This window comes from Drosophila pseudoobscura, chromosome 3 (assembly GCF_009870125.1).
Source record: "Drosophila pseudoobscura strain MV-25-SWS-2005 chromosome 3, UCI_Dpse_MV25, whole genome shotgun sequence".
Lineage (NCBI taxonomy): Eukaryota > Metazoa > Arthropoda > Insecta > Diptera > Drosophilidae > Drosophila > Drosophila pseudoobscura.
Window position 1 is genome coordinate 21,953,404 of NC_046680.1, and position 16,569 is coordinate 21,969,972.

The 16,569-nt window shown below is 45.7% G+C and overlaps 4 protein-coding genes across 9 annotated transcripts; 2 read left to right on the top strand and 2 right to left on the bottom strand.

The window, feature by feature from the left end:
• Positions 1–98: 98 nt before the first annotated feature.
• Ir60b (Ionotropic receptor 60b) lies at positions 99–2,459 on the bottom strand. Its single transcript, XM_033378474.1, has one exon. The coding sequence runs from the start codon at positions 1,867–1,869 to the stop codon at positions 100–102; it is 1,770 nt and encodes a 589-aa protein (XP_033234365.1). The 5' UTR covers positions 1,870–2,459; the 3' UTR covers position 99.
• Positions 2,460–2,746: 287 nt separating this feature from the next.
• Positions 2,747–8,538, top strand: Letm1 (Leucine zipper and EF-hand containing transmembrane protein 1). Of its 6 annotated transcripts, none has more exons than XM_001361935.4 (5): positions 2,747–2,851; positions 3,224–3,506; positions 4,670–7,011; positions 7,078–7,359; positions 7,432–8,538. In XM_001361935.4, the coding sequence occupies exons 2-5, from the start codon at positions 3,434–3,436 to the stop codon at positions 7,837–7,839; spliced, it is 3,105 nt and encodes a 1,034-aa protein (XP_001361972.2). In that variant the 5' UTR covers positions 2,747–2,851; positions 3,224–3,433; the 3' UTR covers positions 7,840–8,538. The 6 variants fall into 6 exon arrangements, with proteins under 6 accessions (XP_001361972.2, XP_015040732.1, XP_033234360.1 ...); XM_015185246.2 differs by having other exon boundaries at positions 2,791–2,874; XM_033378469.1 differs by having other exon boundaries at positions 2,819–2,915.
• Positions 8,539–10,416: 1,878 nt separating this feature from the next.
• Positions 10,417–11,130, bottom strand: LOC4805593 (uncharacterized). The gene has a single exon (XM_001361936.3). The coding sequence runs from the start codon at positions 11,030–11,032 to the stop codon at positions 10,532–10,534; it is 501 nt and encodes a 166-aa protein (XP_001361973.1). The 5' UTR covers positions 11,033–11,130; the 3' UTR covers positions 10,417–10,531.
• Positions 11,131–15,371: 4,241 nt separating this feature from the next.
• Prosalpha4T2 (Proteasome alpha4 subunit, Testis-specific 2) lies at positions 15,372–16,447 on the top strand. Its single transcript, XM_002138945.2, has 3 exons — positions 15,372–15,586; positions 15,643–15,872; positions 15,946–16,447. The coding sequence occupies exons 1-3, from the start codon at positions 15,485–15,487 to the stop codon at positions 16,370–16,372; spliced, it is 759 nt and encodes a 252-aa protein (XP_002138981.1). The 5' UTR covers positions 15,372–15,484; the 3' UTR covers positions 16,373–16,447.
• Positions 16,448–16,569: the final 122 nt, after the last annotated feature.

Here is a 16,569-nt window from a genome sequence, read left to right on the forward strand (position 1 = left end):
TGAGATCTCGCCGATTCAAATCTAAAGATTATATGCATTTACTTTTATATAAATATTTATTCATTGTTTATTAATTTAAACTTATGAAATTTCGCAAAGTTAGTCCGTGTTTAAAAATATTCCGTTGCGCCCTCCGTGTTTCCATTTGAAGTACAAAACTTCGACAAGGAATACCAACAGACTGGCAAAAATGCCTCCAATATACGCCAGCCAGATGAAGAAAAAGTCCTCCCACACAATATCCTGATAAGGCTGGGTGCTGTTATCCATGTGGTAGCTCATCTTACCCAACACAACGAGCTCATTGAATGTCCGCTTGAACCAAAATACGTATAGTCCACTATCGCGGGTGTGCAAAAGGAATTTAGTAAAGGTCTGGCGATAGAGTGAGTCCTTCGGAACGGGCAGAGCGAAGAACATACGGGGATTAAACACTATCTCTTGAGACCTCCGAAAAATGGGCCGTGGGAGCTTGGCCTGTCCTAGCTCTAGAATTGGCCATAGGGTGGTGGTTACAGGATATGCATAAGCCGGATTCAAGGAGATGCGATTCACTTGGAAAGCTTTCGAGGAGTTGGTAAGCTCGAAGATATCCCATTTCTGCTCCAGATTTCTTTCCCTCAGAGCCTTCTTCATGACGGAAAATTCAGGTTTATAAATTAGAATTTTCAGTTGCTTCATTTGCATGTCCTGGAAACTGAGAATTCGACGATCAACAGGTGGATGCACCAGCCACGTTTCTAAGCTGACATTGACAATGTTGCACATGAGCATGCTGTATAAAAGCAGAAGCCCATAAATATACATCACCCGCAAGGAGGGACCATGGGGCAGCACAAAAGGTTGCGCCAAGCATCCACGTATGACATAGTCCCAAACTATACCAAAACTTACTCTGGGTCCCAAACCTGCTTCCACTCGCTGAGCATTACTGAGCACCAGAGCCAAAAGTATTACCATGGGCATCATCTTGTAGACTTTAATCCTGTAGAATAGACGAGCCCGTTGAGTGTTTGCCTCCACGGGCAGCATAAGAAACCAACTGGAGATCTCCATCACCAAGTGGTCTGAGAATTCGCTATATTCGTTAGAAGTGGTAAGGACTAGAGGAAAGTCCACAGTTTCGTCTTGTAACATTTTATTCACAGTCGTCGGGTTGGGGGTCTCTTCCTCAGGCACATTTTCCCAACAGATGTGCATAGTGGCGTTTAATGTGCTGACAAAGTTCCTTATTAAGTGCGCAAGATAGCCCGTCATCTGACGACGTCCCCGGGCATCTCGATAGACGACCGTTCGAGGCATGACATTGTCAGGTAGAACCTTGATCTGGTATCCTTCCATGTTCCTGAGTTGGGGCTCAAAGTAGCGACGAATGTGGCCCACTCGGCGCTTTACCACCTGCAGATGAGGAAAGGCCCGATAGCTGTAGACAAATTTATTATCAGAGTCCTTCAAAGCCAACACATTGAGCATCTTGTGGGAGCGGCAATCCTCGAACAAATCACTTAGGTTTGTGTTCGATTGTGTCACTAGAATGGTTGGAGTATAGCGAATGTCCTGTAGATTTCTATAAAGAGCCTTTATGGTGTCGCCTTCACTGCGGTTTTCGCAAACCACGGCCAGAAGCTCCGAGTTGAATATCTTCGTCAGATAAAGGGAATGGCTCGCATTCATGTTTAAGATGGGGATGTTTCGGTCAAAGTCCTCTCGGGTCCAGCAGGTATCTGCATCCTTCACATTTCGCAGTAGGAGAATTGACCGAAATGGCAGCTCCATCTTTAGAGATTTCATGATGTTACTCAAGACCCCACTCTGCGCACCAACCAAATTGATTGCAATTACGAGTTTAAAAAATAACCGCCGCCACATTCTAAAGCTTACTCTTCGACGTTGTGCAATTTAATGAAATGAGAACTTGGAAATCAACCATTTGCAATTCAACGGCAGATTGTTATCATCTATCGACAGCCGGAATGTGTCAGTTTTTTTTTACGCCCTAATGACAAATCAAATACTGCGTGGGCATGCAATTAAAATCTGAATGATTTAGGAGATTCATTTATTTTTTTTGTGCACGTGGTATGTGTGGTTTTTTATCGCTATTAAATCCGCATTAAACGAAAGAATATTGTTAAAGCGGCAGAATGCTATTCAAATGTACCGTCTAATTGTCGATGGTAACGAAGAAAATCGATGGATAACATTTAATTCGATTTTGCAGGATGTCGGCATATCCTAGGGAAAAGGATATTATGGGACTGAGAATATGTTTGTCATCCTAGGCTCCAATTAATGCAAAAACAATTCAGCCTCTGTTTTAGACCTATTTCAACGATATTTTGCAGCTTCAGAGACCAAGAATAGGTATTGGGATCGGGATATACATATATACAAGACACTGATCATAAGAATGAATATCTCTAAAGCGAATAAATTTGAGAAAAGGCCTTTATTAATTACGTTTTAAGAACAGGATATTAATATTAAATTAACGAAGTAGGGTATACAAAGGCATATGCACGCATCATGTCTTCAAATACCAGCAACATTGCGACTGATTTTTTGTTTAAACGTTGTTGTAGTCAACATGCAATAAAAGCAAGTATATAGCATAAACCAGTCAAATAGAAAATAGGTTCGTCAATCGTATAAAAATATGTGGGCATGGCTATATTTTTTATCTATCTAGTAATATTCAACGGAATATCAAAATTGAGGAATAAGTAAATTAGAACTTGAAGTCGTCAGTATATTTACGGTATATTTTTAAAATGAGACGCTACATTGGTATATTTCTGAGTGTCGGACGGTATAGATAAATCCGCGGCCACACTGACAAAAACAATTAAAGGTGTAATTTTATTTTCATAAAGGGTAAAATAAATCTGTGTTTACGTTGAAGCACAACTCTGCAAGTAAAGTAATGTGTTATGTGGACGTGACCAACATTGGCACACTCACTCAAGAATCGAACACGCAATTGTTGCTGTAGGTTGTGTAATGTTGAGAAAAAGCAACAAAAACAAACGTCGCGCGATATTCCGTCGATGACGTCGACGCTGCTATATGTGCGAGGAGTGCGTGTGTCTAAAGATCAACTTGTTAGCACATTTTCTTTTTCTATCAAAAAAGTTTGAATATGTGTGGCAAAATGTGTAGAGATTTGATAAATTCTCACCTCAGCCTATAGACAGCTAAGCTAATTTAAGTTTTTTACTTTTAGTCGTAGGAAACGCAGTCAATTTTGCCGCAGGAAAAGATATCATCAGAAGCAACTTTAAGAACTAAATCAACACAGAAACTGACGACAAAAAATCCAAAGAAACGATCAACAGAGCTGTTGAAAATTCAAAATTAAAATTGAAAAATTATTTGGACTCGGATTGGCAGCAGAGCACCGCCCCGCATCGCCTAACAGGCTAAAAGCATTAACATGAATGCCCTACTGCGCCTCGATGGAAGGACTCTGAAAACGAATTACCACCTTCAGAATTTCTACACACGCTGTAAGTTCCGATAATCACGATATGGCTCAAAGCGCAAAAACTTTCCATTGATTTTATTACGCGAAAGGCCGACCCCGGTACTGTGTGCATGTGTGTTGGGTAGCATTGTGTGTGTCGCCTGTGTATGTGTTTGTTTTGACTGCAGTTTCGGGACCAGCTGATTCGTGGGCACTAAAATTTCCTTATCTAGTTATAAATTTCCCTCTTGCGCGCCATCGACAAACATTTGAAAAGTCTCGAAATTATTTGTTTCGCCTTCAATCGCGCCATCTTTTAAATCAAGCTTATCGTCAGGTTTAGCGAGATTTCGGCTATCAGCTGACTAATATTGAAAACTCTTTTACGAAGAACATTTAGTTTTCTAGGGATTTGGCGGACCTGAAATGGGTATGAGGACAGGTTCAGGTTCAGGAACAGGTGCCAGAGACAGGTAGAAATACAGACAATGCGACGCCGCAAACAATGTGTACAGTCGCATCAGCATTTTCATGTTTCATAATACGCTTGGTTTTTGTGTGTTCACCTAGCACTGCCCCCCCCCCCCCTCTTTTTTCAAACTAACATTCACCTTGATCGATTGCCAAATGTAAGAAGTGAAATGAGAAAAGGAAAAGTGAATAGGAGAAAAGTGCACTTTTCGCACATTTCTCAATGTTTGCCACATTGTTTATTTATAGCGAAAGAGAGTTTCCCAGTTCTCTCTGGGGTTTCGTTTCGCTCGATTTGGTCTCCGAGAATCTGCTTTACATAAGCTCCAGGTGTTAATTTTAAGTGTCGCTTTTCGCTTCGCTGCTCGTGTTGCTCATATCAACTCGTTCTGTCTGGGCCCAATGCACAAGCCACTAGAGGAACCCTACTTATCAGCTGCAAACTTTTTCCTATTTTTGCTCGTCGTGATTAATAATCTGTTTTGTATTTTTCCTTTCCTTCTTTGTTTGCTATCTCGCTTGCACAATTTGCCGGCTGTTCGAGATTATTGAACTGTTTTGTTCCGTTATATATTTATTTTTCGCTTTGGGGGACTTTGGAAAAGGTGAAGAAACGTGATTCGTAATGTTGGGACGAACGTTTTTTTCGTTTCATTGCTCTGGGAGATTCCTTTGTGACAACTTTGCTTAAATCATCCATTATATTTTACTTACCATAATTTTCGACATTTGCAGATCTCAGAACGAGCTGTTGTGCCTGTTGCACCGCTGACCACACTAATGCGGCAACGGGAAGAGAATGCGAACACACTCAGAGGAGATCCACCCCGACCTCGGCCCCATCGGACACCGGCGGCCCACTGCGCAAATTGGTGCACTCGCGAAATGTTTTCCAGCATCAGTCAGTATTTAAGTACGGCTTTTACCATTCGGGCCATGGGTTTCGACATCTGCACTCCAGCCGATCCCTGCTCGAGTCGTCTACCTCGAAGATTGACGTAACTGTTAAGAAGCTGAAGAACCAGCAGAAGGAGAAGGTGGATGAGATTATGAAAGAGGTGGCCAATGGCCAGGCCTCGGCGAAGACTGCAGCAGCTGCAGCTACCGCCACGGCCGGGGCGGATATAAGCCAGAACGCGACGACCGCCGACGCAGCTGGATCGTCGTCGACCTCGTTGACCCAAGCAGCGGACAAGTCGGTGGCCAAACCAAAGAAGTCGCTGGGAGTGCGCATATGGGAGGAGCTAGTCCACTATTACCATGGCTTTCGCCTGCTCTTCATTGATGTGGCCATCTGCTCAAAGCTGCTTTGGCGCGTCCTCAACGGCAAGAGTCTCAGCAGACGTGAGAATAAGCAGCTGCAGAGAACAACATCGGATTTGTTCCGATTGATTCCATTCTCGGTGTTTATAGTAGTCCCGTTTATGGAGCTGCTGCTGCCATTTTTCATCAAGTTCTTTCCGGGAATGCTGCCGTCCACGTTCCAAACGACCAAGGATCAGCAGGACAAGCTGAGACAGTCTCTGGGCGTGCGCCTGGAGGTGGCAAAGTTCCTGCAGCAGACCTTGGACCAAATGCCCGTACAGCACAAGGAGCACAGCAGCGAGGAGGCGAAGGCTTTTGAGGCGTTCTTCAACAAGATTCGTCATCCAAGCGAGAACGTGAGCAACGAAGATATTATCAAGTTTGCCAAGCGCTTCGACGATGAGATCACTTTGGACTCGCTCTCCCGGGAGCAGCTGGCGGCCCTCTGTCGTGTCCTCGAGATAAATACGCTCGGCACTAGTAATCTGCTGCGATTCCAGCTGCGCCTGAAGCTGCGCTACTTGGCCACCGACGATCGGGTGATAGTCCGCGAGGGCGTTGACACCCTAGATCTTATCGAGCTGCAGCAGGCCTGCAAGGCGCGCGGCATGAGGGCGTACGGCCTCACCGAGGAACGTCTTCGCTCCCAGCTGCAGGAGTGGGTCGATCTGTCGCTGAATGAAAAGGTTCCACCCACGCTGCTGCTGTTGTCCCGCGCCATGGTTATCTCCGACGAGGGCAATGCCACGGATAAGCTGAAGGAGACGATGAGGGTGCTGCCGGATGCGGTGGGTGCCCATACCCGTCATGCCATTGGCGAGAGCGAGGGCAAGGTGGACAACAAGACTAAGATTGAGATCATTAAGGAGGAGGAGCGCAGGATTCAAGAAGAGCGCGAGGAGGAACATGAGGAGGTTATTGCCAAGCGCACAGCAATCAAGGATGAGCAACCCGCTCCATATGTGTTTGCCGAGCAGTTGACCCACGCCACACATGTATTGGAGCACAAGGAAGCAGCCGTGCCCGTCGCTTCCGATTCGGACAAGAGCATCTCCTCGACAGACGTCCAAATGCTCTCCGATGCACTGAACACACTGTCCTCCGACAAGCAGTTGGTGGTCGAGAAGGAGACCATCAAGGAGCTGAAGGAGGAGCTGCGAGACTACAAGGAGGATGTGGAGGAGTTGCGAGAGGTGCGCCAGGTGGTCAAGGAGCCGGTCCGAGAGAGCCGAGCTGCCAAGTTGCTCTACAACCGTGTCAACAAGATGATATCCCAGCTAGACGGTGTCCTGAATGATCTGGAGCATCGCCAGCAGCAGATCAAGCAGGCGAATGCCATTGACTGTTCGGAGGCCGAGCCCACCCCAGAACGGCAGCCTACTGTCCACATTGATGAGCTGGTCGCCACCATCAAACGCACAAGGGAAGCCTCCGACGAGGAGCGGTTCAAGGTAGTGGAAGAGCTGCTCGTCAAGCTGGATGCCGACCAAGATGGTGCGATTTCCGTGAATGAAATCACCAAAGTGGTCCAGAGCATCGACAGCCAAGCCACCAATATCGATAAGAAGCAGCTGGAGGAGTTCACCGAGCTGCTCACCAAGCAGGCGACCAAGCGACGCAACGAGGAAATCGTTCACATTGACGATCTGATGCAGAACATCAAAAAGATAAAGGAGACCACTGACGATGCGCGCCTCAAGCATATTGAGCAAGTTCTGGATAAGTTTGATGCCGACAAGGATGGCGTCATTACCGTCAACGAAATTCGCAAGGCAATTTGAATGGGACCCCTTGTGAAGATCTCGTTTTAACCTATTCTATATCTTCCATATCGACAGGTGATGGAGTCCATCGGTCGTGACAACATCAAGCTGAGTGAGAAGGCCATCGATGAACTCATTTGTCTGCTGGACAAGGAGCAAATCCTGCATGCGGAGGAGAAGATTGAAAGGGCCATTGCCAGGAGCTTGAAGGATGCGGAGAAGCTCAAGTCTGAGGTGGACAAAAAGGATAAGGAATTGGCCAATCTGGTAGACGGGCTTCACGACTCCGCCAAGGAGATCAAGGATATTGCAAGCGATTTGGGTGCCATGGACATAGCCAAAAAGTTAAAATCAGAAGTAAGCATCTCATCTCCATCCCAATCTCATTGTGAACTTCTAAAATTGTGATCATTCTCTCCTGACCCACAGGCCCCATTCCAAGACACGGCTCAGACGTTGAAGGACTGTGCCAAGGATTTAAGCGACGTGACGCCGAAGCCGCCAGTACCACCAGAGGATAACAAAACGAATCCCACACGAGGCGCACCTCAGAAAGACTCGAAAGATGCCGGTCCACCCAAGTCGTCCGGTGGAGGTAGCGGAGGCCTAGGAGGTGGCATTTCCGCGAGTGCCGGCAACGTCACCACAGAAGCCGTGATCCGAGAGGCATCAGAGCGTCAAGTGGAAAAGCTCTTGCCAAAGGACATTACCCTTCCGCCCACGATACCGACTACACCACCACCAACAACGCCACCTGTAACAAAAAAGGCCACGGCCGCGGCAAGCGCATCGCCTCATCCCCTATCCTCTGCAAATGCCTCAAAGAAGGTACTCTGACCGACCATCGAGTCATCGAAAATAGGATCGGATAAGACAACTCTCAAGCCGAAGTAATTAGAAAGTGCAGGAGGCACGAGACGGAGAAGGACAATTTGTTTGCTTATGTGTCCAGCATGTTCTTATTACAACTAGATTGATTGTTACTATAATATAACCGCAAAACAAATCGAGAAACCGAGAGAACTCCTAAACCAATACGAAAATCAAAGAAACGCTAGATGCTAGACAGAAATAGACACGACTACTTAACGCGTGGCTGTAGTAAAACATCCACTCTCTGAGTAAGGCACAAATATATGAATACCTTCCTCCCCACACCTGAAATATCTTAACTATCCTAAACATCTTAGTTTTATAAATTAACCGATAATATATGTATGTATGTTACGTATCTGCATTCATCACCTAAAAATGATGACGATGAATGAACGATGCGGCACTTCACTTGGCCGAAAACCATATTAGCGAAGCGATTGTGATCATTAAGCGAAATGTTAATTTACTATTTAGTACATTTTATTTCTATCCATACGAATGAATCAAGCTGAAAGGCCTGAGCAAGAGGAAAGATATTGGAAATAAATTGAATTTTGAAACCACGTGATAATTCTAAACAATAATGTGTGTGCTTGAATGAATTTGTTTATGAGAATTTGTAAAAGTTTTTTGCAATAAAACTTAGTATAAAACCCAAAACGTGTACTCCCCTGTATCTGAGATGAATTGTCCATCAAATGGTTGACTCCATTTTAACAATTAAAACTAATGCTGCACACAAAATAGCCGTTGTTTAATTAATGGACTTTAACTAAACCGCACACTGACTGCTTATAATTGAATCATTGAATTCCGTTGGGCCATGGGGCATTCCCTGAACTGGCCTCCAAAAATGCCAGTGATTCACAATCAATCTCCACAAGCACCGAACTTTTGTGGTGATGCAACCATCAGGAGTTTGGCCTCAACTGGGAACAAGTAACTCGTAGTTTTATAGAACATTTCCACCATCGTATTGTGGGCAAAGGAAGAGGGAGAAAATAAACCACAAAAATTTTCATATTTCTGCCAAGCCACTGGGCCATAAATTCACATCAAATTTTAGAGAACTAATTGCTGGGAAGAACGGCAACAAAGATGGTAAAAGGAGCACAGATTCCCATCGTACCACTGAAAAGGGTTAAATACCATTCGAAATGTAGCAAGTGAAGAAAATATCGGTTTGAATAGTAGCTGTTCCACTCTGGATACCCTGGATATTCCTACATTTGCTCTGATTGGGACAACTCGTTGGGCATTCCTTCTATAATCAAACGAGGGCATACATACTTGTACATATGTGCGGGTCTGGGATCTATTCGGCTGTAGGTTCGATGTGTCTGTTAAAACTAAGTAAATATAGGAAAACTTTCATCCAACAATCAAATCGAAAATAAATAAGGGCCAAAACGAGAGAAAAGAATACTCGTACTCATACCCGGTGCAGCGAAACTGTATTTAAAGGTAAATAAAACCACGAAAAATGCGAAACAAGCCAAATAATAATAAACTTCAGACCCCTGGGAGGATGGTGCTGGGGGCCAAGTGAGAATTGTTGTTTGCAATCAGGCGGAGACCAGCCAACGAGTGGAGCAGACTGGAGTGGAGTGGCAGTGCCAGTTCGGAGGAGATGGAGATGAAGATGAGGATGAAGATGGACAAGAAACTTCTGGGCGAGGGCGACGGTGAGGGTCCTGGGAAAAAGTTTGCCCAGCTCAAAGTGCTTGGAATGCAACAATAAAATTCGAAATCTGCCATGAATTGCAGACAATCATGGAACAGGGGACAGAACAGAGCTCAAACCCAAGCAGATTCAAACTGCATCGCAATGGAATGAAGTTAATAAGTTTCAGCGAGCCAGCAGTCCGGCGACAAACCCTGTGCCAATGAAATAAAGCAGCAACGACTTAAAGACAGGATACTCGGTCTGGAAAAAAGTATATATTATTTGAGGAAATGTTGCAGAACAATTAAAAAGTTGTGGACTTTCATGAGTCAATCAAACGACTGAGAACCGCAACGACTTTCTCGAGAGTTGCTCAACTTTGCGGCACTTTAAATGCCAGACAGACAGACGGCACAACAGGCATATGCATACGCATACGATGCCCCATGGTGCAGCATATGAAGAAGCAAGACGTCTACAGAAGGAGCAGGAAGATGTTCCTCTGAGTGAGTGGCTTATGCAATTTGTCGTGGCTGTTATATATATATATATATATATATATATATATATGTTTTTTGGGGGCAATCGGAACCAGTCAACCGGATCAAGAGGCAACTTTGGGGAAAACTTTAAAAACTACAGAGCCACAGAGAGCGCCCTCTGCACTGCCTGGCCTGTCTGTCCTGCCTACGAGTATTTCTAAACAACTGAGAAAGAAAATTTCAGCAGTCAGGATCTGCTGTCAGAAAGTCGGGTCTGTCAGTTAAAGCCCCTGGCATGTGCTGCACATTTCGCATTAAAAAACACCCGAAATGAGATGATGCACAACAGGAGCAGATACTGAAATGAATTTTCTTTTCTGCCTTTGTATATTTAATTATTTTCACTGCCTTTTTTAACACTATTTATTTTACGATCTACCCAAAGTTATAAGAATAAGTCAAGTACTGTTTCTGAAACTGTTAACGACATAAGACAATCTTCGAATTAGTCCCTTCTTGGTTGTCTTTTCTGGTAAGGATTGGACTGCAAATGGAACCAGCCGTATCGCCAGCTGGTAGCCTCCGGATAGTTGTATTTGTCGTCGGGGCTGTGCTCGTACCGGCGCTCCAGGTAGGTGGATCGCTGCCCACTGCGTAGCAGCTCAAGCTCCGCTGCCGGCACAGACTTCATCGGATCGCTACACTTGCTGAAGTGTTGCTGCTCCACCGGCGACAGATTGTAGTCGAAGATGAGGGATCTGGAAGGCCGGTAGATGCGGCTACTCACTGCATACGGATTCGGGCTGTGCGGCGTGGCTAAATCACTCTTTGAACGCATCCTAAGCGCAGGCACGGCGACAATTGCTTTCGACTTTGGGGTTTGGTTGGATCCGCCACTATTTCTGCCCCAAATGGAGGGCCTTGCCTGTAGGACAGGTGTGCTATGGGGTCTTCTCTGGTGCTCCAGTGGTATGGCGGTTATGGTCTTTGCCTTTTGCGAGTCCATTTTTGAATTTGGAAGTCACTTTTGTATTTAGAGCCCTAAATATTTCCTGCGTTCCCTGTAGAAACCTAATGAATAAGAGTAGCAATAATTTGATAGAGAAGGACATAAAAAGCAAAGGAATTGGCATACGAGTATATGTTATTTACCTACACTGAATGTTACAGAAATATTCAAATAGTATGCCATTTTTCGGAACTTGTAAGCCGCTCGCTCCACTTCGACCACTCTCCCCACATTTGTATAGAAATATCGAATCCGCTTTTTAACGAATGGTAATCCCATCTCCACTTTTTTTAACCTGAATTTATGTTTTTTTTTCAATTTGTGTGCAAGTGAGAAAATATAAAGTGGATTATATGGAGATAAGGGTGCTCTACAGACCCACTTTTCCTCTGATTTTTTTGTACTCTTTCTCTCGTCCCTGGTGTCGCCTTTTCTCGGCCATACAGCAACCTGGTGGCCGCACGATGGCCATAAAAATATCAAAGATATGTCGCGCCACACTGGGAAAAGTTTATATGCAGGGTGGGCAGGTCGGGTTGCATCGCATGGACGTTGCACCAAAATACTCAACTCCATTTTAAAGAGTTATAGAGAGACTACCTCTCTTGTGTCTCGGCATTGATTTTACAGTGGTTGTTTGCTCCAGTATCCATTCTGCTTATTTAGTGGCTTCGTTAGATGTAATTTTGGTTGTTTTCCATGTTTTCCTATGCCAGTGCACACACACACACACACACCACAGCGTTATCCTGTCATCGTGCCGCCCTTTGGTAAACTGCATAAATTAGCGAAGAGCTTGTGTCTTGATTGCGTCTAGCTCCCCTGGTCTCCGGGATGGGTCTCTTTAACGAGTTGGCAACTTTGCAGAATTCGAACAATTTGCTACTTTAATGGATTGAAAGTTCCGGAAATAAGCGACAGCTGCGGCACTCAGACCTCCAGCACCTCCAGCATCTCCAGCATCACCAGCACTCCCTCCAAAGCGTTGCTGACCATTAGTGGGTTACTCCCTCCGTTCTGTCTATCCCATCCGTCCACTTGGATGCGACTGGATTCGATTCGTTTCCATCTTCATTCCCGAGCAACTGCACTTTTCTATACATCAATACTTTCGAGCTCCTTCGCGGAGTTGCTTCCTTTCTCGCCATTAATTTGCACAGCATTTGTCGCCATTTGGCTTCAAGTGGGGGCCATAAGCGTGGGCGTTGCCGTGGCCCTGGACTGCTGACTGATGGAGTTGCAGTTGCACTTTACTGGCAGCTGCGTGTGCATCACAGAAACAGTCACTGCATTATTTCCCGAAGACAGTACCCAACAGCATTATCCTAATTAAATGCAAATTTGGTAGTATAACAGTAATATCCGTTCAGGGCATGCGGCACGAGGCTTTGATAGATTCACCAATCAAAGTTTCCTTAATGAATCGTACACCGGATGGACCTGCTGCTGCCTCGTCCGCAATGAACGGCTCTGACAGTTTCACATAATAAGCGGCTTGCCGGGTGCAGGTCCAGTTGCACAGCCACAACCACGCGGCAACAGCATCCTCCTCCCCCTCCTCCGTAAGCATAAACGACTTAATAACTAGCAACGACTGTCGTCGTTGGTAATGGGCGACAGGCAAAGTTCGTTGACACTAAAGGGCACTTTGGAGCCGCGCTCCTGCAACATCTGCATGTAAATGGGAATACAGAACGGGGAGGGCGGCGACTGAGTCAACAATGCCGTGTGCATTGCTCGGTTTATTAAAAAGACCTCTGGGTGAGTCCTGAGTCTGGGCACCATTTGGTACTTCAGGTGAAGCGTGAAGAGTCCATCCTCCTCCTCTTTGCCAGCATTTGTCCATGTGTTTACTTAGCCGAGACACACGACGAAAAAAAAACTCGAAAGAGGACGTACAGTGCACGGTGCATGGCTGGTATGCGAGGTGGCTGCATTGTATGGTCAAAGGTCATTTGCATTTTGCAATCGTCCGCCTTATCTGGAGATATGAAACCACAGGCGAGGGCCAGCAGACGGACAAACTCGTATGTATATCCTGCAGATTCAAAGGCAGAGATTGAAAAACGGTTGGATTGATACGAAAACAATGGAAGCATGTACGACTTGCAGTATGGATTTGTCACATACTAGTTGTTCCTAGTTTAATCTTTGAGCGTTGAGAATTAAAGAGCACTTTATTAATTTGTAAATGGCTGAAATATGTTGAGCCTGGTAACGAGATAGTTGTGAACATAGCATAGCATGTTAACCCATTTCCCCGACTCCAATCCCTTCGAGCACTTCGTGTTCAAATTGTTCATCATTAATTTCCAAATATTTATGTATGTGTGCATGCGTGTGTGTGTGTGTGTGTACACTGACAGCTTTGGAGCAGGGTCTTTCGAGTAGGAAAGAGTGCCTACTTGAAAGAATATTCCACCAAACCATGTTTATCCATTGAAGCGCCCTCCACACTTTTATTGGGTCTTTAGTTGCGATGGCGACTGGGCAGGGGCCCTTCTGCTGCTTGGAGAAGGGAGTGCCGGGAGTAGGGATCCGGCAAAACAACAATCAACACCATTTGACGCTACAAATTAAGCTCGAAGCAAACAAATCGTGGAAGGTTCCCCTGGCTTTGGGCCCCCAAAACAAAAGTTGTTGCTGTTCTTGGTTCGTGTTGTTGCCTTGTTTTTGGTGGCTGCCGCTTTATGTCTTCTTGTGTCTGCTCCCCTGCTCCAGCTCCTGCTCCTGCTCCTTCCGCAACTGCCTCAAGGGCGATTTCGTGTTTAGTGCGGAACATTTCTTCTTCGGCATCCTTCGATGCTCTCTCTGGCTAAGGGAGATTATTGGGGGTAAAAGTGCTTAATCAAACGGCAAACGGCAAGGGCACGCATTGAAAACACGGCGTATACTTAATTTTGGTGCACATTGCCTAGGGCCGAAGGGTCTGTCTGTCTGCTCTCCACTTTACTCCACTCCTTCGGATAAGAGCGTGCTAATGAAGCCATGCCTGAGATCGATGCAAATATTTATTTAATTTCCAAGTGCGCTAGACTTGAGTCTCAGTCGAACTTTTGTGTGGAATGTTGTACCTACCGTTCAGAAACTATGTATTAAAAACATATTCGAATGGTATGAAAATATTCCACAAATTTAGTAGAGGGACGGGGGCAATTACCAATACCAGTTTCTGTTTCCTGTTGCCTGTTGCCTGTTGCCTAATGCCTTGTTATTGGTCACTTTCATAAATTCCTATATTTATTCATTTAGCGACTGACTGCCTGCAGCACTGCCAATAACATTTTATGCATGACGCATAATAGAATTTCATCGCGATTGCCGCAAACAAAACATATTTCGAGGACGACAGGTGACAATGGGAGGGCGCCTAGTCGCCCAGTCGCCCAGTCGCCTGGCCCGTAAACGTAAATGTAAATGGAAAAACTGTCGAATCAGTTGGAATAATTGCATTCGGCGTGATTCTATTTGCTGGTCGTTTTGTTTGCAGTCGTGTTTAATTTATTTATTTGCCAGTCGCATTTTGCAAACGCTTGCCGTGGGACCCGGGCAACAGAACAGCCATTGGGTGGCACGTGTTTAATCCTGGTAAGTATGCGGCACACTTCCTGGATGACGCCCCTCGACCCGCGTCCCCCGTTTGTGTCCCTGGTTCTGTCTCTCTTTCTCGTGCTGGTGTCCTACTCCCCAGGTCTGCCACACGGTTGTCATAAAATGTTAAATATAAATTTATGGCAGAGTGCGCGCTTGTGGCATACTAAGCACCGCATCGTGGCATGGTCCACGAACTCCGGTCTCGGGGGCAGGTTCGTTCTGGGCTCTGGCTAAGCACATTAGGAAAATGAAGCTGTTTCTCGATTACGATTACATTTGCCACAGATTTGCTCTTTTGTTGCATTTTCCGAGCCGAGACTTTGTTGTCAACTTCTTCTGCCCCAGAAACTTGCTTGAATGTTTTGGCAGTTTTGAGGGGCAGCAGATGGCTGGGTTGGGCATTTTGGTTAATGGCTAAACAGATTTCAAGTGGCAACAGGGACAGGATGGACAATGTGGCTTGTGCGGTGAATGTTAACCCAATTTATGGTAATTGTCTCAATAATTTGTGACATCATTAATCCGATTAACGTGGCAATGATATTAAATTGCGAATTTGAATAGATAATACAATAATGATGCAGCGATGGCATGCCACAAGTATTCCCGCATTAGTGCACAATAAATTGAATTATGAATTCACATTGATTATTGTAGCTTTTTATTTCTCTCAATTATCGCAACAAATCGTGTGATTTCATGATCCCACTGTTCCGATATATTGCTGTCGACACATACGTAAAGTTGGCTGCGGCTGAAAGTCAATCTGTTTGTAGCCTTAAAATTTATAGAATTCCGTACTGCAAGGCATTTATTATTTAGTTTATTTATCACTACACTACTACAATATTTCCAATGTCCGACCGCTACGATCGTGCCGTGACCATATACTCGCCCGATGGCCATCTGCTGCAAGTGGAGTACGCCCAGGAGGCAGTGCGCCGAGGATCCACGGCGGTGAGTGCGGCAGCTTCGTGATTGTGGATTGTCTCTGATCTCTGGGCTATCTTCAGGTGGGACTTCGCACCAACGATTGCATTGTGGTGGGCGTGGAGAAGAGGTCCAGCAATCCCTTGTTTGATGAGCGTTCCATGCGCAAGATTTCCATGCTCGACAATCATGTGGTGATGACCTTTGCCGGCCTCACTGCAGATGCCCGAGTACTGATCAGCCGCGCCCAAGCGGAGGCCCAGAGCTATCGTTTGAATTTCGAGAGGCCCGTGACTGTGGAGTACATAACACGGTGAAAGCAGTTTCCTCGCTTACCCTTTTGCCAAAAACTTATTGGAGCCGCGGTGGCGGCCTTTTCCTTTCAGCTTCATAGCGCAGATGAAGCAGAATTACACGCAAAGTAATGGACGACGTCCCTTCGGGCTCTCCTGCCTGATGGGTGGCTTCGACGGGGATGGCAAGCCGCATTTGTACCAAACCGAACCATCGGGCATCTACTACGAGTGGACGGGCAGCAGCACGGGGCGGGCTGGCACCACGGCGCGCGAATACATGGAGAAGCATGCGGGCGATACGGTCGACTCCATGGACGAGCAGACGGCCGTCAAGCATGTGGTGCGCACCCTGATGAGTGGCACCGAGATGAGCGAACCCCAACTGGATGTGGCAGTGCTGCGGTTCAACCAGCCACTCCGCATGGTTGAGTGCCAGGCTCTGGACGATCATATGAGGGCTATCCGTGGTGAGATCGAGGCGGAGGTCAAGACCAGGCTGGTGCCTAACAAATTATAAATCTGTACATTGTTTGTCTAAGTACTGTAGTGTAATGCCAAAGGCTCTATATATCTATAGCAATTCCTCACCCTATTCTTCACTTTCTGGCAATTCAATTTCAACTCCTCAAGATGAGAGCAGGCTGGTAGGATGGGGGCGAAAAGTAATCAGCAGGAAAAATGTGTAAGCGGGCGAATCACTTAATTTGTCTCAAG